General features: G+C 41.4%; 2 protein-coding genes across 3 annotated transcripts; one reads left to right on the forward strand and one right to left on the reverse strand.

The window, feature by feature from the left end:
- Window positions 1–516: 516 nt before the first annotated feature.
- Window positions 517–4,528, forward strand: dnajc8 (DnaJ (Hsp40) homolog, subfamily C, member 8). The gene is made up of 9 exons (XM_030063012.1): window positions 517–630; window positions 1,678–1,779; window positions 1,954–2,010; window positions 2,131–2,197; window positions 2,412–2,506; window positions 2,772–2,843; window positions 3,170–3,261; window positions 3,694–3,769; window positions 3,868–4,528. The coding sequence occupies exons 1-9, from the start codon at window positions 559–561 to the stop codon at window positions 3,988–3,990; spliced, it is 756 nt and encodes a 251-aa protein (XP_029918872.1). The 5' UTR covers window positions 517–558; the 3' UTR covers window positions 3,991–4,528.
- A 3,794-nt stretch (window positions 4,529–8,322) lies between these two features.
- clk2a (CDC-like kinase 2a) lies at window positions 8,323–19,992 on the reverse strand. 2 transcript variants are annotated; one of them, XM_030063010.1, is made up of 13 exons: window positions 19,757–19,992; window positions 18,647–18,846; window positions 18,279–18,564; window positions 16,459–16,549; window positions 15,546–15,612; window positions 14,594–14,710; window positions 13,740–13,906; window positions 11,618–11,712; window positions 11,297–11,426; window positions 10,764–10,846; window positions 10,400–10,479; window positions 10,224–10,314; window positions 8,323–10,010 (listed from the first exon to the last, which is right to left on the reverse strand). In XM_030063010.1, exons 2-13 carry the CDS (start codon window positions 18,844–18,846, stop codon window positions 9,822–9,824), a joined length of 1,596 nt encoding a protein of 531 aa, XP_029918870.1. In that variant the 5' UTR covers window positions 19,757–19,992; the 3' UTR covers window positions 8,323–9,821. The 2 variants fall into 2 exon arrangements, with proteins under 2 accessions (XP_029918870.1, XP_029918871.1); XM_030063011.1 differs by lacking the exons at window positions 16,459–16,549; window positions 18,647–18,846; window positions 19,757–19,992 and having other exon boundaries at window positions 18,279–18,399.
- Between the last annotated feature and the right edge of the window lie 2,704 nt (window positions 19,993–22,696).

Here is a 22,696-nt window from a genome sequence, read left to right on the forward strand (position 1 = left end):
GAAAAGTAGTGTCAGGACCTTTGAATATGTTAATGTCTCCACCACTTACATGGTTCGTCAGTTATTTTCATACATGAAAATCATGAAAATAGCACACACACATACAATATGTGTGTGTGTGTGTGTGTGTGTGTGTGTGTGTGTGTGTGTGTGTGTGTGTGTGTGTGTGTGTGTGTGTGTGTGTGTGTGTGTATAACTATTTCAAGGCCCTCATGCCGTTTTACGAGTATTAATTACACCATGAAAATAATACATTTTTTATGCCTACCGAGCGCTTTTCACGGTACTCAAATACACTTCACATGATTTAAAATGATAAGAAGCAACACCAAATTATACTGTAACGCATTACGAACGTATCATAGTGTATTTTAATGTTTTAGATTAATAGCCTTTGCGTCAAATAAATAACAGAGCCGAGTGAAAAATGAGGCCTAAACAAATCAAAATAACAAATAAACAAAACAACAACAAAAGTTTAATTAAAAAAAAAAAAAAAAAAAAAACGAATCGTAGCGTCACGTGACACTGCTACGTCACATGTAAACCTCGGTCAAGATGGCGGCCGCCGGAGGAGAACCCTCTGCCCAGAGTTGCTCAGATGAGCTGTTTCAAAGCTTTTACACGGAGGTACGGTAGATACTTGAGAGTGAATCTGTGTCAAAGTCGCAGCTACTCGGCGTGTGTCGGCTGAAGTCGGTCGCTCGGCTTTTGGTATGATTTTCACTCGTGAGGCCTCGCAGAATCAAACAGTAGCTAACGACGAGAGGCTAACAGTAACAGTGCAGAGCGAGGCAGAGAGATGTTTTGTGGACACTTTCATTTATCTTCTTAGCTAAATTACCACGCACGGTTGTGTGTGTTGTTTCCTCGTACAGTTTAGGAGCCGGCGCCACTTCACTTGTTCGTTTCAGTCCGTCTGAATCGCAACTGGCTGATTGGTAGTCAATCATTCAGGCAGGTGCTTTTGTCGTACTGCTCACTCCCTGGCTGCTGACCAGTCAAATGTTGTAAGTTACCCAGCAAGCAGATGACCAGCAAGCTCAGCCACTCTTGAGAGGATGCAGTCCTAAAAGTAACAGGGCTCCATGTTGTTGTAATCCATTTTATTCAGCCACATTTACACTCAGTGTCCACTTTATCAGTTCTACCTGTATAGTCTAATCCTGCTCAATACGACAGCTCTGCCGTAAATTCTGCCTTTTAAGTTTATAACGTTCAGTTTATGTGGAGAAAGTGTAAATTTAATTCTTTGTTTATTATTGAGGCTGTAGCTTGCAGAGGTCTTGTACTGGACTGCATTATACTGAGAGGTGTTTCTAATTTTTTGTCCTCCTCCTTTATATACAACGAGGGGGACAGAATATTGGAAACAGCTCTCAGTAAAATGCAGTTCAGCACAACAGCAACACTAACTATGAGCTCAGTGCCAAACACAGGACTGAATGAAAACCTATTACTGTGACAAAAAGGAAATCTGAGCATTATAGGCAGCAGAAAAGGAAATTTTATGGCACAACAGTTGGATTGGATTGGATCAGATTGTGCAGGTGGACCTAATAAACTGGCTACTGAGTGTATGTACACTATATGATGCAGTCTTTGATTTAACGGGCTGTCTGACATTAAATGTATTTGAATGTGTTGGGGATTAATTGTGTCTGTTGTGGCTAACAGGTGAAGCAGATTGAGAAGCGAGACTCTGTGTTAACCTCAAAGCAGCAGATTGATAGACTGCTGAGACCCGGGTCGTCCTACTTCAACCTGAATCCCTTTGAGGTGACTGTGGCACTTTACCAATGACCTAATGCAGGGCACATAATCTACTTCTGTGTTTTTGCTGCCATTAATGTTACTGCCACCAGCTTTCAGGGTACTGCTAATATTGTGTTGCCATTTAACTTGTGCTACTTACTTAGGATAACCTCAAAAATCTGGGGTCTCTTTTCTCAGGTGTTGCAAATTGACCCAGATGCAACAGATGAGGAACTGAAGAAAAGATTTCGAGCAGTAAGCAAAACGTGTTCAAGTATTTTATATGCATAGAACAGAAAACACACCCAGGTTTTCTGGGTAAAAACAGATGGTGCAGTGTTTTTGTTAATCCCTTGTCTCTGGTTTCTTTATCAGTTGTCAATCTTAGTCCATCCAGATAAAAACCAGGATGATCCAGACAGAGCGCAGCAAGCCTTTGAAGGTAAGACGCCTATAGCAAATACAAATAACTATGAATTTGAAAGGAAAAAAAAAAAAGCCACACAAACATTTTGGTGCTCAAATCAGAACTTGTGGTTTTCTGATAGTACCATCCTGGTAAGATCTTGTGTTTAATGTAGTTTTTGGACATGCAGTCAATACATTAAATAGCATAGCTGTGCAGGTTTGATGTATTACTGTGTTTTTTTTTCCAGCTGTGGACAAGGCATACAAACTCTTACTGGATGGAGAACAAAAGAAGAGAGCCGTAGATGTGATCAACGCAGGAAAGGAATATGTGGAGCATATGGTGAGTGGCTGCACACACTCCCTCAGCATCGCCTCTCAGAAAAAAAACCTTTTGGCTTTGTAATCTCACAACATGTCGAATTTTCATGACTTTACAATATTTTTTTCTAAATAATGGGGGAGAAATGTTATTTGATCAGTTTAAATGATACAAGACACTTTTTCTAAAACACTTTCTTAAATTAAAATTCTGAACATTTCCACTCCTACTTGTCACTGTAAGTGCTTGGTTGCTCTTTATCGTCTTGACAATCTGTGTCAAACAGATGAAAGAGAAGAGGAAACAGCTTAAGAAGGACGGGAAGCCCTTGATTGTGGAGGAGGATGACCCTGAAGTGGTAAGACTACCTCATTCAAATGGGTCTTTTAAAAAATCTTTGATCGGATTTAATTTGGCAATATCCTAGATTTCATCCTGGTCAAGATGCCTGAGTCGTAATATTGATAAGAATATAAAATACTTTATGCTGCTCATTTTTCATTGGTAATTTAAAATGTAGTTGGCTGGTTTCTATGTTTTGATATTTAGGAAACTTAATAAATCAGAACTTTGATTTGGATGAAACCATAAGCACAAAACATTTCTAATTGAGGCTCCAGAATAACGACCATATCTTTAAAGGATCTTATAGGCCATACTGTACTCACTACTTTGTTTTTCCAGTTCAAACAAGCAGTGTACAAGCAGACCATGAAGCTGTTTGCAGAGCTGGAGATCAAGAGGAAGGAGAGGGAAGCAAAGGAGATGCATGAGAGGTAAAGGTTCATTTGTTGATTTGGCACAGTGAAGTTGCATTTGTCTCATCCCCCCTCTCCCCTGTCTTTTCTATCAAAATAAAGCAAAATAAAACAAAATTCTTTAAGAAATATGGGATTATAGTCTTGCCTGGATGAATCATGTCTGTCATATAAATGCAGGTGTTATCATTGTTTTGTAAACACAGCGTAATACTGTTGAAAAGATGCACAGGCTCATTAAAAGTCCCATGCAACTAATTTGTCATCTAAATTATGTTGCTGAATTTCCACTGCCATGACCAGTAAATAAACTGATAGAACTGACTGAAATAGAAATGTCAGAAATGTTAACACAGCATTATTGTACGCTACAATCCCTACTGAAACATGTGTTGATCAAAATTGTGATGGATTCATTATTTTGTATTGTCCTTTTCCTGTTTTCTGCAGGAAAAGAGCCAGAGAAGAAGAAATCGAAACAGCAGAGAGAGCAAAGCGAGAGAGAGAATGGCAGAAAAACTTTGAGGTCCGTTGTTTATTTTATCAAGTTACAAATGGGAAAATTTTGCTTTCATGTTTTTTGGTCATCTGTGAGAGTCCCTTTTTACATTTTTCTCTCTCCAGGAAACAAGAGATGGTCGTGTTGATAGTTGGAGGAACTTCCAGGCTAAAGGCAAAACTAAAAAGGAGAAGAAAAACAGGTCCTTCCTCAAGCCCCCCAAAGTCAAGATGGAACAGAGAGAATGATGCTCAGATGGGACTTCACAAGACTACAGCTCAACATTTTCAACCCCCACAACGCAGCGAATGCCCGCCCCACTGTCAGCAGCCAGACGTCTGCTCATCACACTTGTCATAGGACGACATCCAGCCCTCAGAAATGTAGTTTTGTGCTGTTTTCTAATGTATATATTTGTGATCTGGACCCCAAATGCATACTTTCTGCAGATGATAAAAAATGATTTATCTTCCATTTCTGTAACTGACAAGTGTTGTTTTGTTTTTTACTTAATAAAGCTTGTTCATAACAAGCCCATGTTGTTGTGGTCCACCCAGCCGAGTCTTCAGTCTGCATCGGCACTCACTTGTTACTGCTCAACTCTGCCATGACACACTTTCAGTTTGGTGGAAGACACAATTACATATAGACAAGTTACCAGTTTACAAAATCCTCCATTGCAGGTGTGTTGCACTCAGCCTACTGTATGAATTCAGGTATTATAGTCTTGCTAATGCATGTCAGTGTATTGTTTTTAGTGTTGTCAATAAAAACACCAAACTGTTATTTGCTACACTTTTGTTTTCTATTTGTTTCTGTGAGCACTTGAATTATAGAGAAAACGTTAAATAAGTACAATGTTTATCTGACTTTTGCCCAATGCATGATGGGACTGGCTCCAACGACCACATGACAGAGGCGTGGAAAATGAAAAAATGAACAAGTTAAACTCATTTCAGTATAACTTTACAGAATAATTTTACAAGATTCATTCATACTCTCATTCACCGATAAAAATACTTGTCCTTTGGCAGATTCAAAAAGACATACAAACTGTGCAAATTTTGATAAAATTTTAAATCTGTGCAAAACACAAGTGGTCACGTTTTAACAAACAAAATCTCCCTCCTTTGAACAGCAACTCATTTCTAAAATGAACAGTAATCCAAACATGAGTACCTTTTTCATCCCTTTCACTGTTAAGAGAGGTGTGAACCTAAGCTTAAAGTTGGAATTTTCATTGCAGAGGTCCCTTCTTCCTCCAGTGTGTCCAGTATCTCCTGCTGAGCTTCTCCTGAACAGCACAAAGTCTATTTCCTATGTGATGGCTCTCACATGACTTTGCATGGATCTCCTGCAGCAGCAGCAGGAGCAGCAATGGCGGGAGACGCCTGAGTGCCTCCCATCAGTCCGTCCAGACTGAGGCTCTGGAAGGCTCCAAAGAAGGCGTCATCCTTGGCAGCAGCTGGTTTCCTCACAGGGGTCGTCTGCTGTGAAGGGCCAGTAACCAGAACAGTTAAAATCATCTGCATACTGACAAGCACGGTGTTAAGCTTTGTTAAGTATGACACCAATCTACATAAATGCTTGATATTTTGATTCCCTCACCCTTGGCAGACAGTGCTGGCTCCTGAATTGTGTCTTTCGAACAGACCTTTCTGCGTTCTTCTTGGCCAGCAGCGCCTGCTGTCGTTTCCTGTGGAAAACACAGAGCACAGAAAACATGAGGCACAGCACATGCTCAAGCAGCTTATTCACCTGAGGTACACGTTTATCCTGAGACCAGAACATAGATTAAGCAAACACCAAGTCTTTCCAGGACTTATCAGCTGCATGTCTTGATTGCACTTGAAGTTTAATTCCAAAACAAGGTGATGTCAACCATCAAAGACTGTGGCACCGACTCACAAATTATAGCAAAAGAAAAACATATAGCCTACTTCTTGTTGGATATCAGTTACCTAACCCTTGGATAACTTAACAGACTGGATTCTCTGTTTTAAAGATAATGAGTGCAGTTAACATCAGATTAATGACAGTATTACCCACCTCTCCCTCTGCAGCTCAGCCTGGTACACTCGGAGCCAGGAGTCTGGAACTTTCTGGCTGCTGCAGGGAAGGCTCCTTCTCCTGCTGATGCTCTTCCTGCGGCCGAAGCTGTATCTGCGGACAGACTGGCTCCTCTTGGACCCTCTCTTGGCGGTGTTTTTCCCAGACACACAGCTGGTGAAGTGCTTGAGGGGGGCACCCAGAGACTTCACAGTATCCATTTCCACAGCTTTTCTTGTCTTTATATGTTGATGTGTATCAGGCAGCACTTCCCAGCTTCTGTGACTGTTTCGTTAACTAGGATTACACATTCATGTCCTGATTCCTTCCTTGACTCTCCTCTTTAGTTTACACTTAGGATGGCTTTCAGATCTGCAAATACAAGAAACGATTATTCCCACTGAGCACAACTTATAATAGCGCTACTAACTCATTTGTAAATTAAATTGTAATTATTAATTAAAATAGCATGTCACATACCTGCAGAAAAAGTTGTATACAAGTGCAGCTGATTGTGAAGTGCAGCATCCACTTGCAGCATTGCTTCCTGTACTCCAGCTTGTGCTCTTGTGTGAATCCCTCCCCTGTCGCTGCCTACTCTTATGGGGATTTGACTGATGACTCCTTGCTGGTCTTTAGGCAGATTAGCTGAAGACGTAAGCATGGCTTAGCTCATTATCAGCTGTGGAAACACAAACAAACCTGCACAGAATAACAACCATTTGTTTACACTGGGAGAACTCAGAACTACACTTCATTTTCAACAGATCACTGATGGGTGTTAAGACTTTAACGGGCAGGATTTCCTTTGCTCAGTTATTACACCGTCATGATTTCTATTGCAAACGCTTGCACGATTCAAGAGCAGCTGAGTGGGGTTTTTGGCCATATGTCAAAGAAGAAGATATATAGACAGATGGAGGTGGACAGGCAGACAGACTGAAAGACGAGTTGCTTCAGTGACGTCGACAGGATTTCGTCCTTGTCCCAAAGACAGAACGGCTGTTTCATTGACTGCTGAGGTTAGGGCACGTGAATCAGGTCAAATGATTCACTCATTCATTCATTCACGGCCAATTCAGAGCTGACTCCAAGTTTCCCTGGAGATTAAAAAACCTAGATAGATCTACAGCTCAGGATGTAATTTGGCCGTGATCAAGCCCAATTTCCTAGATGTGGAATATCTAAATTTGGATGCAGAATTGAAAGGAATTGATGATTAAAAACAATTACTTTCAATTCTGCATCCAAATTTAGGTATTTTAAAACAAAGATTTGAGAAATTCGACATTGTCCAAATTGAAACCCCATCTTTCTGACGTGACATTACTGTGACTGAGTTGACTCAACCTCAACCACAAAATCATCAGCTGATTTGACCAGCAACATCATTTTAACTACACTATACGATAAATGGGTAGATACAGATATAGATTTTTTTTTCGATGTGTGTCACCTGTCTTTTTAGCCATTATCCTACAGATGAGATGCGACAGAGAGATGAGATAATCCAGGAAGAAAGAATGGGGAGCGTGAGAAAAGTGAGTAAATGAGACAGAGTGAGAAATTACCAACAGATGGGGAGGCTTGGCTGCTGGCGCACAGGGACACCTGCTGGAGCTGATCATCCAGTGTTTGTTGTCCGTTCAGTCGTGACCCGGTCGTCACTTTGTCTTCCTACAGCAGGAGTCCGTCAAGCGAGGAACTGAAGGGAGGTTGGTGTCCAAACAGAAACAGAATACAGTGACAGGAGTGACAGAGTATATATGACTGCTAAGAACACTTGGTAACCACATACTGAGGCATTTCCTGGGTCCCTGCAAACTTTAAGTTAAAATCTGTCATTTTCACATTCATTTTACTTAGAAAACTGATCTTCGCTAAGTCAAACTCTAGGTCCAACAGACTGAGTCTGTTAGTCTGAGCTGATTCCCAGACGTTAACAGAAATTAACTCCTTCCCTCTCATGAGAACAAGCTGCATTGGGAATGTGCTGCTCCAAAGTAGACAGTAGACCAGAAAGCATGATTTTGAGAAGTGACAAAAAGCCGGAAGATTGCTTTAAGGATACACAACATACTTCTGTGTCTTTTCGGCCCACCTCGTTTGCAAACAGTTCTGCCATTTTATTCTATTCCATTCTATAACATTCGCAGTAGCTCTCGTTTTCACATCAGGGAAGGAGTTAACAGATTAAACTCTGTGGATGTATTACAATCCCATAGACTGACCAATACCACTATATGGGTAAAAAGCCAAACTATCACTTTAAGACAAAATGTTACATTCGGCTTTGTTAAAGACCTTTTACACGTATTCAAGTTGAGATAAGAGTTTAAAAAAAAAAAAAAAAAAAAAAAATTTAGAGACCCTGATGTCTCTTCTATGTGTCATGCACAGTAGCTACATTTGACCTTTTTGTCAATAAGTGAATGAGGTAAGAGCTGGACTTGGATATAGTGTCAATATTTAAATACCGAACATCACGTCCCAACGGTGTCAGAGGCCAAAACTTGACACTGAGCAGCATGAACCTTTGGCAAGGAGGACTTAACTTTAATTCTACACAATCATACATATATACAGTTTTATACGCTTTAATTTTATACAAAAACAAGTCAGGTACAGGTGGTGAGTGTGGGGGGCTATGACCTGCTGTAACTTAAAATAAATATAAACAGGAGTTGTGTGTGTTTCACTGGTGACCGGCAAGAGCTGTGTGCTTTATCCCAGTGGAGAGACTGCAGGTCTGACCATGTCGCACATGGAAAAAGGCAGTTCATGTGGTATGTTTGTTTGGAAGTATGCGAGAATGTTTCCATGACTAAAAATGAGGAAGAAATCACTGAGCAATACATTAATGTGGAAGTTACCCGCACCACCCCCACCAATACACACACACACACACACACACGCACGCACACACGCACACACACTCACACACCAAAAAAAGCATTGCATAACGTAACAGAAACATATATCTATCAATAAGACAGGCTAATAGAGGCCTATATGTGTGGAGTGTCCATCACCATTATCATCTCATTGGCTAATATAACAGGCCGAATGGATGGAGAGTTAAGGGCAAGAAGAATCGTCTTATAAGGGATGCTCGTTTTATACAAAAAAGAAATGGAACGTGTATCAACAATTATTTGCAATGGAAGTGCACATCACGTAACAGAATGTGAAAAAATTGAGACACCTGGCATTGCTGGAGACATTCTCAAAGTTGTTGTTTTTTTCTTATTTGTTTTTCTTTTTTTTTTTTTTAGAAACAGTCACTTAAGAATTTAACTCTTGTAATTTGTTTGCTCTCCTTCAACACGCTACCAAATTTTGGTGAAGTGCCCTGCACAATCAAGTTAACTATTTATAAATTGTAATGATTTGATGATTAGCGTAACATAATATCTGTATTGCGTATACAGCTCCATCTCTTTTTTGATCTCTCCTCAAACTACAGAATCGGAAGACGTTTTCCCCAAAACTGAGTTTTTTTATGACTGACTACAGTAGTGCTCATTTCCTTAAAAAGGTCAGTTATTTTCTTAACATGCTGATGTAAAGAGTGGGAGAAAGGACGGAAAGAGGGAAAAGGGGGGAAAGATGGAGGAATTCAAAAAAGGAAGACCGCAGCTGCATAGAGGGCTACAGTTTGGGTAAAATCAATCTTCCCTTGGACATTTGTCTTCTGTTGAGGCTGAGAGAGCTAGAAAAGACGGGAAAGATTCATTTTGGCTCTCTTCGAGTCTCTCGTGGTTTCTTTTGGTCCCTCTGCTGCTAAGTCTCTCATGGCCGCAGAGGTGGATCAGAGGAGCAGGGAGAAGGGAGCAACAAGTTAAGATGTCCATGCTTAAATGATGAATGACAGAAAACATCAGAAGCCCCTATCAATTCAACAGCTCGACGATAACTGCATCTGATCACTGCATCGCTCAGCTCCACATTAGGGAAAAACAAACAAACAAACAAAAAAAAAAAAAGAAAAGATCTCCTCTGTCGCTCAGAGTCTTTGGGGGTTCATGGGTCACCGGCTGATATCCCGGTTACCCTCCCAACTCTTGCTGGTTGCTGCATCACCCATCCCTCCGCTTTCAAAGAAGGGATGTTTGAGAGAGTCGGCCAGAGCCAGCCTCTTGGAGGGCTCATACTCCAGCATGCTTTCTATCAGGTCGAACAACTGGTGGTGCTCCTCTGCTTCAGACAGCAAGTACCGCTGACACACGAGGGAAGGAGAAGGACAGAAGGGGACAAAAAATAGATGAGACAAAGAAAAAGAGGGAATTGTAAGAGGCAATCAAGAGAATTACTGCACTAAAAAACAAAAGAAACTGTTGTTCCTCCAAAACAATGCACCATTTTCACTGTTAGGTCCTGCTATTCATTATGTCAAGTCATTTCTCTCTCACTACACTCCCACTCCTCTTACCCGCAAGGGTTTGCAGTTCTCCCTGACGTATTTCCCGGCTGAGGAGCTCTCGTCCCAGTCTAGACGGCCACGGTAGAAGTACTTCTGCTTCCTGAGGGGTCAGAGAAATGAGTGTGAGCAGTGTTTGTACATGTGTGTGTGCCAGAATAAAAGGTTGTGTGTTTGTATATTCTGACCGTGTCTTGCGAATCATCCTGGAAGGGACTGGTCCTAAGATTCTCTCCATCATGGCCAAATGCTCCCTATTGTCATGAGTCTGAAAGAGATAGAAATTAAACTCATTTTAGGCAATTAATAGGCCATTATGCCAGACTGACAGCTTTGTTTGCCTCCTGCTGGTGTGTGTGTGTGTGTGTGATCTACCTCTGCATGCTGTCTGCATTAATGGATTACATGTGCACTTCTTTCACTGCTTGGTCAGAACAAGATGGCTGACTGACCCCCCCGAACCTACACAAGCTTCCTCCTCTCATCTTAATACCTGAATGAGGCTAAAGCTATGACTGCAGCCAGTTGGCAGCAGCAGGATGCCATTTATACCTGAAACAAGGTAAAGCCCAGGTAGTACTCAAACAGGATGCAGCCAATGCTCCACACATCACAAGGCTGGCTCCATCCCAGCTCTGAGGGACACAGAAAGGACAGTGAGAATAGAAAAATGAAGGAGAACTCAAAATGAACTTGCTGTGTTTTAACTTCAGAATTGCCATGAGGACTGTGCGGAATGTTTTTCTCCTAACTGAGTAGGTCAGTTTTAGAGGATTGATTAGTGTCTTCATTTCCTGTTTTAGAATTAATGATACAGACACCTTACCTACATTCAATCTTGATATTGTATATTGATCATAATCATAATCTGTGTAATTAAAAAAGTTGAGACAATAAGCCTGTGCACAATGTAACACAGTTACATTGTGAAAGCAAAGTGTGGAGGCAGCCGGTGTGTTTGATCATTGTTTTCACAATAATGATCAAAGACCAGATTGTAAAAATATTGATTGTGGTACGAGATTAGTACTCTGCAGTAAACACGTTTCTTCATGACCATGAGGGGACGCCAAAGTCACACTCACCCAGTATGACCTCGGGGGCTCGGTAATGCCGCGTTGACACAATGGTGCTGTGGTGCTCGTGGTCAAAAGTGGCACTGCCAAAGTCCACCACCCGCACCGCCGTGCTCTTAACAGTCCGCTCATCCCTCTTCTGCAAGGTGGAAAACGTAAGTTTTCTGTATTTGAGCAGCTGACTTTTTCTGATAGTATTATTAGTGGTAGTATTATTATATTTTATCATATTTATTCATTAGACTTCGCTCCACAATATATACTGTCTCGGCATCAGCATTGCAATGTCAAAATCCCAACTGATGTTTTCCTAGCTTCTTGCTCTCTCACCTTTTCTACATTGTAGGTCATTGTGAAGTCTGAGTTGACAAACAGGATGTTCTCAGGCTTCAGGTCTGTGTGTGTCAACTTATTGTCATGGAGGACTTTAGAGGGACAGAAAAAGAAAAAACACAGTCAGAGCAAACAGTGTCTATAGCCTTTCACATCTCAAAACCAATGACTTTAAAACAAACCACAATACACAGCTACTACTAAAATTAAAGTTTTCAACAGGTTGAACTCCATTCCCCTTTCAGATTATCTTAATTAATGATCCCTACAGGAAAAATTGGGTCATGGCAGCGGCTGAGATTCAGATGCAGATATAAATAAAAGAAATACAGACTATTAGGGATTATACAATACGCCAAGTACAACCAAAGAATGTACAGCATAAAATACAAATTGATTTATTTGTTTGGAACTGCAGACACTCCTCAGGAAGGGTGGTGCAGCAGTAATGCTTTTGTGTGGCTACAGGCTGTCTATCAAACAAAATAGACCTTCATTCCAGCCATTCCTCTCCTCCTGAGTGACGGCCATGGAGGGATAAAGAGAAATGAAGTAAGGCTGTCCTTTATGAATCTAGACTATATTTAGGGTTGTCTGTTTTACATTGAGTACATTTACATGCACACCATATTCCGGTTCGGGTCAATATTCCGGCTAAGGTAACTGCGCCGCGGCAACTGGAATATTCCGTTTACATGTTACTTGGCATTCCCCCGTGTTTCGGCGTATTCCACTCTCTGACGTAATGCGACACTCAGCCGCGGGGGGCAGTAGCACGCGTATAGGCGTCTGGTCTGCCGGAAAAACAGACGAGGAAGAAGTCTTCTTCCTCGTCTGTCTTTCTTCTTCTTCTGTCGCTATTTCTATGTTTTCTCCCATCGATATACTCCGTGATATTTAAGTCTTTCATTAGCTGAAGGTGGACTGCAGTCTCCTGGCTCTTGCTGCTGTTCACCCTGCCGTTTTCCCCGCTTGCAGGTAACCATAGCAACAAAGACGCCACAGAATTCCTTGTGAGTCGAGCATGCGCAGTCGTGACCGAATATTCCGGTTCGGGGAGTTTTCCGACTAAGGTGTTTACATGCCCCAATATTCCGGTTGGAACAGGAATATTCCAGGGGGCTTATTCGGAATTCTCTCCAACCGGAATATGACCTTAATCGGGTTCGGTGCGTGTTTACATGACACGTGCGCAACCGGAATATTGCGAATATTCCGGTTAATACAGGAATAAGGTGTGCATGTAAACGTGCTCATTGTGACAGCCCTATCGCATGCTCTAAAGTGTCTTTGAATAGCCTAATTATCATTTTTGTCATTGAGTACGTTTACATGCACACCATATTCCGGTTCGGCTCAATATTCCGGTTAAGGTAACTGCGCCGCGGCAACTGGAATATTCCGTTTACATGTCACTTGGCATGCCCCCGTGTTTCGGCGTATTCCACTCTCTGACGTAATGCGACACTCAGCCACGGGGGGCAGCAGTACGCGTATAGGCGTCTGGTCTGCCGGAAAAACAGACGAAGAAGTCTTCTTCCTCGTCTTCGTCTTCTTTTTCTTCTTCTTCTGTCGCTATTTCTATGTTTTCTCCCATCGATATACTCCGTGATATTTAAGTCTTTCATTAGCTGAAGGCAGACTGCAGTCTCCTGGCTCTTGCTGCTGTTCGCCATGCCGTTTTCCCCGCTTGCAGGTAACCATAGCAACGAAAACGCCACAGAAGTCCTTGTGAGTCGAGCATGCACAGTCGTGACTTAATATTCCGGTTCGGGGAGTTTTCCGACTAAGGTGGTTACATGCCCCAATATTCCGGTTGGAACAGGAATATTCCAGGGGGCTTATTCGGAATTCTCTCCAACCGGAATATGACCTTAATCGGGTTCGGTGCGTGTTTACATGACACGTGCGCAACCGGAATATTGCGAATATTCCGGTTAATACAGGAATAAGGTGTGCATGTAAACGTGCTCAGTATCAGCGGCATTATCATTACCATGTGGTTATTTACTGATCTGTCACACACTCAAATGTTCAAAAGGATATCAAAAAACTCAAGAACTAAACAAATCAAAGTTTTCATTATTGAATCATGTATTCCTTGTGACAGAGAACTTACACTTGACGGCGAGGCAGATCTGGTAGGCCATGTGTCTGACCTGGCTGATTGAGTAGGGTAGATAGTTGTTCTCCTTTAGGAAGTCAAAGGTACTGAGAGCTAGCAGCTCAAAGGAGATGCACATATGGCCATGGTAGTCAAACCAGTCATACATCTGAACACAAAGGCTGGAGGATAGAGAGAAGAGATTTGATGATGATGCAGTGGATCATTAATGCCAACAGTATTTCACAAAAATTGAACAAAGAATGTTATAACAGCTAAACTTTTCCATTTCACTGATATAAATTTATGGTGGTTTTACTTATGGTGCATGGTGTTTTCCATATAGTGTAACTGTCTAGTGAAAATATCTGTAAGAAAACATTATGCTGTTTCTAGTAGGTTATTTCTTACTTTACCATTTTAATTCTCAGTAATTCTCCATTTTCCAAAAGCTGCAAATAAACTCTGACACATCATCTAATTTGCAGAGATGCATTTAACGTTCTGTCACTAGACCATCATCACGCAAAATCTGCAACTTTTTTGGCAACTTTTGATCTACTCTTCCCTCTCTGATGCACTTGTCTCATGAAATAGATGTGCAGTGTGTTTTTCTGTTCTGACCCCTTTTATTTTCCCAAACCGGCCCCTGGCCTCAACTACTTGAGTCTCCCTGCTCTAGTGCCTAAAAACTAGAACAGCCTGGGCCATGCTTGCTGGACGCCATTCCTAGCAATGTTTAGTTAAGGCCACTACGAGGTCCCACTGTCTTATTTCTATAGTTACTAAGCTTTTTGCATAAAATGTCAATAACACTGGGCAAGTTGTTGATGTTACAGCACATCAAGTTGTAGTCAGTCAAAACTCACTATTTGTTTTCAGGATCCTTCTCGTTGATTCTCTCCAGTACGTTGATCTCCAAACGAGCCGCCTCCTTGTACTTTTCAACATTCTTAATAATTTTCAGAGCAACATGGGCCCCTCCTCTGTTAAAAATGAAACAGCATGAAGCAAACAAGAAGTAACAAAACATCACACTTGGATTATACTCACATGTAAACTACACATGGGACAAGAAATGCTGTCCCCAGAGAACGACCTGACTACTAAAATAAAGTGACAACAATGTGTCCTTGAACTTGTACAGTCAAGCAAATAAAACTCTATGTAAAATACTCATGTATTTGGGTGTAGGAGAAAAACAATCAACCTAAACCCCCCAATATCCCACTGGATCAGATTCTGTGGAAGAGAGACTTTGATATCATGATTTGATATCAAGTCACTCCCAACTGCAACGAGTCATCCAAACGATTTCAACAAGTTAATCCAACTCCATTAGAGCTGGTAGACACTGACATTAAATTTGCATTTAAGTATCTCTAGCTAGCGGCTTCGATCATGAAAATGATTTGCTTGTGTATTTCAAGTACTGCCACAGAAAATATTTCTTACATAATTAATCTGATAGTAATAGGGGCAGAATTTTCACAGAGACTGACGGTCACAGCGGGCTAAAATACAGAGAAACTAATCTGCCTGCACAAAACAGCAGCTTCTATTCAGTAACAGCTGTAGCAGAAAACTGAGATCTGTTAAGCTGGGGAGGATCTGAAAGAGATTTTTTGGGGGAAAAAAATAGCTACAGAGCTGAAAAGTGAATACCAACTCATTTGGCTTAAGTCTAACCACTGATAAGTACTATGCAAACACACTAATTTCTCTAAATTAAGCAGAGAGTGCAGGTATTCCCTAATGGACCTTTCAGAATTAGGACCTCAGAGGCTGACAGCTGTTGTTTCAGTTTCAGCTGATAAATACCTGCGATGGTCAATGCACTGCATCACCCTCCCGAAGGTGCCCTCCCCCAAGGTGCTGACAATCTCATCTGCAAGACAAGACACAGAGAGAAGGGAGAGAAGAGAGCGGGAGAGAAGGAACAGGAGCATTAGACATGTGAATCAAAGCAGGAATTCATAATGCAAAAGTTTGACAGGCGTATCAAAGCTAGCGCCCATCCCTTGTTCAAACGGCTGCCTATTCAGCCTGGCAGGCTTGAAGCACTTTTTGAGATAATCTATGATAATTATATACATAGTAATATAAACATGTGAGGAAAATAATAAGGTGGCAAATATAATGTGCTCCCTTCATGATGGCCAATTGCAGCCATCAAAAATAACAGCACACCCTGTCAAGATGTAAAAGTGGATTGCCCAAAAGGACACAGTGTGAAGTTGGGTTACAAGTTACAAAACTGTACTTTAGCACGAGTCTTGAAGACAAGACTAAATAGGTGAGGTGTGTGTGATAAATTTAATGAAAAAAAGAGAAAAAGAAAAAAAGAAAAGAAATACTCTTAATGCCTAATACTAGCCGATAGCAAGCATGGTAATTTGAGTAGATTTAAACCTGTAACTTTTTTTGTTTTTTAACTAAAACGCGACAGAGACCATAAACAACTGCACGAGGTTCTACATTTAGGAAAGTGAGCCTGTGAAACAGAAAATGTTCCACAGCTAAAACTCCTATTAAAAAAAAAAAAGCAGAAGATATCTAAAGTCCCTCTCAAAATCTTCAACATTCTTGCAATCCACCCTGCTTTTTCAGCTAGAGCGAAGAGCATTCTAGCAAGGCATCATCATCATCATCAGGCACTCCCATGTCATGTAAATGCGCTATGTTTTTATACTCATATGGAGAAGGGTTACGATAGAGTAGTGGCAGTGAGTACATCTCTCTTGCAGGACGTCCCCACTCCGACAGATCAGGTGCCCTTCCTCGTCGTCCCTCACACTCAGTGCCCGCGTCCGGCTGTCGCTCCGCTGTTTTCAGCCCCAAACCGCCATCAGCAGGTCACGACACGACCGAAGGGGACAGGGGGTATTCAGGGGCAGCCGTAGCCACGGCGTCAGGCAGCACAGGTAGAGGAGGAGGGAGGAGGAGGGTGGTGTTGGTTGTAGTTGATGTAGTAGTGGTTGTAGGTGGGTTTGGTGGTCATGGGGCGATTCACGCATGACACCACGTGAAGGAAATATATAACGATAGGAATATAGTGCAAGGGAACAAGTCAAAGATCACATGTCCTCTGCTCCTCTCCCCCCTCTACCTTTAAACCACAGCTGCTTACAAACAAGGAAGCAACCGGCATATCCATTCATAAACGCAAAAACCAATATAGACAGTAGTATAACTAATTCAAAACTTATCAGGTTGCCTTTTCAGATTTTTAAAAAAAACTAATATCCAAGCTGGGAGATAAAATGAGGACCACAGACAATCAAGCAGAAAACAGTTAAAAAAAAGCCCAACAGATTAAGTACTACATCAAATTCAACCTGTTGTTCATGTTTAGTTCATGTTCACTCTATGTAAGTGTGGCCATATATAACCCACACAAAACTATATGTTAATAAATCTAGGGCATTTTAAATGTCAACAAATTATAATAAAAATTTTGAATTCAAAGAATTATTACACTTTGATAGAACATTTTCACTTTTCAGCATGCTGATTTAGGATCAGGAGCATTCATCCTCCAACACTCACTGCTGTGGGAGCCAGACTGTTGCCACAGCCATTTAGACTTTTCCAGCTCTCAACAGCCACAGTTAAAAACAGACAAAATACTTTAGTGGACTTAGTCCTTCTTTATATACACGTTAGACACTTAACTAAAAGTTTTTAAAAAGAAAGGGTATGAGTCGGGTGGTGATTGTTTATGACCAGAGCAGCAAAGATTGGTGGTTGAGAGGCTTGGTCGATAACTAAAATTTTATCTCAATCATTACTGTGCCTGTGACATACCACTATATTCAATATTATCTAAAAAATAAAAATCCAGACAATTTCATCCTAAAATTTCCTAATTTAAATGTTGTATGTGAAGTATCTATTCAACTGTTATGAGGGTAACTATATAGCAGCTGCAGTTTTGACAGTCTGAGAAACTTTTTTAATAAAATAAAAGTGAAATAAAATAAGCCTGAAATAAAACTCAATACTAAATCAAGTAACCATTTTAGTTTAAAGACCGCAACAGTTAGCCTATTGTTCTGCCAGATATTTAAGAACTATACCCACTGATACAAATATTAAATTGAAACTTTAGACAGCTTTCAGAATGAAGCCATGAAAACAGCCCTGATCTGAACTAAAGAGCTGTCTTGCAACATCACTCAGGGAGGAGAAGGGACTCGATATATGGAGAAAATATCAATTATGGCTGCAAACATCTTGATCATCAGGTACTGGCGCAGGCCTAGTGATTGATCATTCATGACTGCTATGTAACTATTTCTGCAAAATTTGAAAATGTACTACCAAAGTGAAACGCCAATTGAGGTACAGTCCATTCAGACGAGAAAAAAAAAATAAAATCCTACTGACAGAACAAAAACAAAACAAAGATTGTACTACTTACCAAGTCCAGGAGCTGTGAAGAGGACCAGGTTAGAGAAAGGAGGAGACAGAAAGACTGGAGTAGAGACAGAGAGATGGAAAGAGGCAAGAGCAGGAGGCTTAAACAACAATCTCAGGCCAGGCTGTACTCACCGAGGAAGATGGGCTATAGGACCTGGTTCTACGCCGCCTTCGTTTGTGCTTACGCCTGCTGCCTTTCCGCCGATACGACTCGTCCCGTTCACGTTCCCTCTCACGGCCACGTCGGTAGTCGTACATGCTTGGAGAGAAGTCGCGTGGATAGTAACTATCAGCTGCTCCATGTGGCTCCCTGTCCCTGTCGCGGTCTCGTTCTCTGCTTTGATCCAGGCGTCTGTATCCCTCGCAGTATCTTCGGTCGAACGGCCGACGCTCCGCCGAGCGATTGTCATAGCTACGACTGAGGAGGACAGAGGCATAATTTGAAGCCCAGACACTGAGAACCACAAGTGATCTGCATGTCACAAACCACACAAGCATACCTCCTTGTGCGTGCATAGCTTCCCTCCTGCCTGTGTCCCCGTCCTCTTCTGTCTCTGTCTCTTTCTCTGTCGCTGCTAGAAGAGAAGGAAGGTGATCTCCGGTGCCGTTGTCTGCGTCCTCTGTCCCGGTCCCGGTAACGGTCTTGGTAGCTGCTCCGACTGTCTCTGTCCGAGGACGAGTATCGTCTCGTGTGAGGCATCTGGGGCAATTTTAAAAACATTAACAAGGCATTAGTATTGCTGCTAAGGGTTTTAATTGAGGCATCAGTATTTTTACTGAGGTGGCACAAGGATTAGAATAGTTTGGTAAACAGATGAGGGTTAGAGAGACATTCTGATGATAAACACGGGAAGCCTAAATTTAATTACAGTCAACCACAGAAGACAGGAGTGCAATAATTAAAGCTTTCAGTAGGCCCATTAAGATTTAACAAACCACCAACCAGTGCAAACAGTATCTTCGTAGCTGGACTGACAACTGTGAGAGCGAACTTCAACCTCAAAGTGTTCCAATAGGGAAAAGGCGACTGGTGAATCTTGTTTTGAAAAGTCAGAACTGCATTTCAGTTTCATGTTACATCTCAAAGACACAAACAACAATGGAGCCACCTGGCTTACACATGCCAGCGTTAGATAACATCACCCTCGAAGCGAAAAGAAAACAAACACACTTAAATGTTGACGGCTGTGCCAGTGAGACCGTATTAACGTCAGCTAAGTTAGCAGCTGCACAGCACGGTCGTCGGCTAACGCCAGTTTTGCTTAATATTTTGGGGAAAATGGTGCAGTGCTAGCTAGCAACACCGCCGTTTCTGCCAAGGAGCCGTACAACACGACAACTTACAGAAAGCTATCAAATCCATCACTATTTTCTCACCTCGACGATAACATTGCTAGGCTACCTTTGCACTCGTGGGAGCTAACATAGGTTCATCGGCTAGACGGTTAGCATGTCTTGCTACCAACGTTAGCTAACGTAACTAATTTGACCGCCATCTTGGCCTGCGTTTACCAGCTAAACTAAGACCAGCTAAGATGCTTGGCTAGCCATTTGGCCTTCGTTTGCTTTGCTCGCTGGTTATTTCTTCACAAAACAAGAATTGTGCTTACCGTTTTAGCAGCGAGCCCGGTACGTTTATCCCACAAAAAATCCGTGGCGGTGCTTCAGTCCCGTCTTTCTACGCTTCTTTTCACTGGCAGATTTCTTCAAGCTCTCCTGCTAGCAGGCGGCCAGCTTTCTCTGTTTATCCAGCGGGCTAGTTCCGACTAGTAGAGCTGCTACGCCTCCCTGCACGAAAAATGTAGCTGTGCGCTCAGTGCGTAAACAACCACCGTAGTAGTTGACTTCACCTGTTCTGCACCTCTCTGACGACGTTGCCGTGACAACCGTTTTTCACGATAAATCAATATATTGTTATTTAAGTGCCACATTTTAGTTCTTGTCAGTGGGTGTAAGTTTGCGCAATCAAAGAAAGTGCCATCACGAGTTTGAGAGAAAAAAATATTTGTTGTTGTGTTCATTTTTTTTTTTTTATTTTGTGTATTTTGTACGGAAGCGTAGAGCTGCCAGACCAAGAAAATAAAAACCGAGAGGCTCAGTATCACGTAATTACGTAAAAAGTTTATTGTTATAACAATATATTTTCACGTTATAACGTGAAATTATCACGTTATTTCATTATATGATGTTTTTTCACGTTATAACGTGAAAATATCACGTTATTTCATGATATGCTTTCACGTTATAACATGAAAGTATCACGTTATTTCGTGATACGACTTTTTCACGTTATAACGTGATAGGTATCACGTTATTTCGTGATACGAATTTTTCACGTTATAACGTGATAGGTATCACGTTATTTCAAGATAGGACATTTTCACGTTATAACGTGAAAGTATCACATTATTTCGTGAAACGTGTTTTTGTTTACTGTCTGCTGGCCATCTGTAAATCATGGCTGCTTTACATGATGCCATTATTATACCGGAGGAAAAACGAGTCGGACCCTCTTGAGGTAGCGTCATTCCTCATTGATCAGCTGGAGGGACACGGCCGGCTGCATGGATACAAGCTCCATCACCTCAACTGCATCCAAGCTGGATATGTTGTCACCCAAAGTACAGTGAGGCATTTGTTAAAGTTTCTCGACCCCGCGGGGGTCGAGAAACACTGTACTTTGGGTGACAACATATCCAGCTTGGATGCAGTTGAGGTGATGGAGCTTGTATCCATGCAGCCGGCCGTGTCCCTCCAGCTGATCAATGAGGAATGACGCTACCTCAAGAGGGTCCGACTCGTTTTTCCTCCGGTATAATCCCATTGTTTTCAAAATTCTTCTCAGGGTACGCATGCTTATATGAATGTCATCCACGGAGCCCAATAACTGTAAAATCTCCCCATGTCTCAAGCCAAGCATGAAATATGATCTAATGGCATCATGTAAAGCAGCCATGATTTACAGATGGCCAGCAGACAGTAAACAAAAATTCGTATCACGAAATAACGTGATACCTATCACGTTATAACGTGAAAAAGTCGTATCACGAAATAACGTGATACTTTCATGTTATAACGTGAAAGCATATCATGAAATAACGTGATATTTTCACGTTATAACGTGAAAAAACATCATATAATGAAATAACGTGATAATTTCACGTTATAACGTGAAAATATATTGTTATAACAATAAACTTTTTACGTAATTACGTGATACTGAGCCTCTCGGTTTTTATTTTCTTGGTCTGGCAGCTCTACGCTTCCGTAATTTTGTATTCTTACATTCTGTATGTTAGACTGTTGATCCTGTTTTCTTGTTGTCTTGATGCTGCTTTCTTGACCAAGTGTCCCTTGAAAAATGACATTCATTGACATCATTGTAATTGAGATGGTTTAATTAATGTTAAAAATAGATAAAAGATTTAAAAAAAAAAAAAAAAAAAAAAAAAAAAAAAAAAAAGAGTCAATTTATTTGGGCTGCTTGTTAAGCTTTGGGTCAGGATTAATAGCTCATGAAACCGCAAAATATGGCCTCAAGACAATTTTAAAAAAGTAATTACATTATGCCACAGTTTGCCACAATTTGTGGAGCCACATCAACAGCTTAGACCTCTAAAAACATTTCACCTTATACAGATCTGATGTCCCAGGACCAAAGTACATGATGTGGTCTGCTTCCTCTGATTAATTATCATCACTAATTTTGCAATAACTGTTGTCCTGCTTAGAGTCAGAGGTCCGCCACTGATAGAATAAGGACACAAGGACAAAAAAGTTACTAAGAGACAGTTTCCATTGCCGAATCTCTCTTGACCCTATCACTGATTTTGACATTTGTCTAGTAATCTCAGTTCTTCTAAGATTCAAATCAGTTTTTTCACAGAAAGGATTTTTCATTAGGTGTCAGTGCCACATCAGTGATTGGGTGTGGCCAGAGGTGCAGCATGCCTGAAAGTTTCAACCTGTGGAGGGCAGTGCAGCAGAACCTCTCTGCCGTGTGATTTAGTGTGCACGATACCAATTTAGTGTAGTTTGTGCAGCCCAATTGAAAATTCATGCTCACACACACCTCATCATCCATGCACCCAAACAAATGCATGATCCACAAGACAAGTAGTGACGGATATTGCCATTATTTAGACAGCATCGAGAGAAAGTCAAGTTAACATGTGCTTAGCTGATGTGATTTACCCTGTAAGGCGCATTACCTTATGAATGTACACATGGTGCAACCAGATGCAGACAACAAAAATGGCCAAGACCCCTTCTTTCCACCCTGTTTCCCTCTGTCCATCCAAACCACTATTGTGAAGACTGGTGTATTGTGTTGTAGCCATGTTGATGTTCAACTGGTAGACTGTTCAGCACGCAAGACAGACTTTACACTGTGTAGTCCAGGGGAAAGCTGTTAAAATTGGAAAAAGTACTGAAAACAATTATGTGTAACTGGTTGCTTTACATCAGTATTCAAAATCCAGTGCTCTCTGACAAGTCACCTCTGTAATGAAGCTGCTGTTGCATAATGCATGAGTTTGTGTAAGTCAATA

This window comes from Myripristis murdjan, chromosome 11 (genome assembly GCF_902150065.1).
Source record: "Myripristis murdjan chromosome 11, fMyrMur1.1, whole genome shotgun sequence".
Taxonomy (NCBI): Eukaryota; Metazoa; Chordata; class Actinopteri; order Holocentriformes; family Holocentridae; genus Myripristis; species Myripristis murdjan.

Bases quoted from the DNA above. Each gene is read 5' to 3' on its own strand.
- clk2a (XM_030063010.1), bottom strand. From the start codon at position 18,846: ATGCCTCACACGAGACGATACTCGTCCTCGGACAGAGACAGTCGGAGC. The intron at 18,565-18,646 runs GTATGCTTGTGT...TGTCCTCCTCAG, and splicing joins AGCTATGCACGCACAAGGAG to TCGTAGCTATGACAATCGCT. The intron at 16,550-18,278 runs GTGAGTACAGCC...GGCTGAAAACAG, and splicing joins CCTATAGCCCATCTTCCTCG to CGGAGCGACAGCCGGACGCG.
- dnajc8 (XM_030063012.1), top strand. From the start codon at position 559: ATGGCGGCCGCCGGAGGAGAACCCTCTGCCCAGAGTTGCTCAGATGAG. The intron at 1,780-1,953 runs GTGACTGTGGCA...CTCTTTTCTCAG, and splicing joins TCAACCTGAATCCCTTTGAG to GTGTTGCAAATTGACCCAGA. The intron at 3,770-3,867 runs GTCCGTTGTTTA...TTCTCTCTCCAG, and splicing joins AATGGCAGAAAAACTTTGAG to GAAACAAGAGATGGTCGTGT.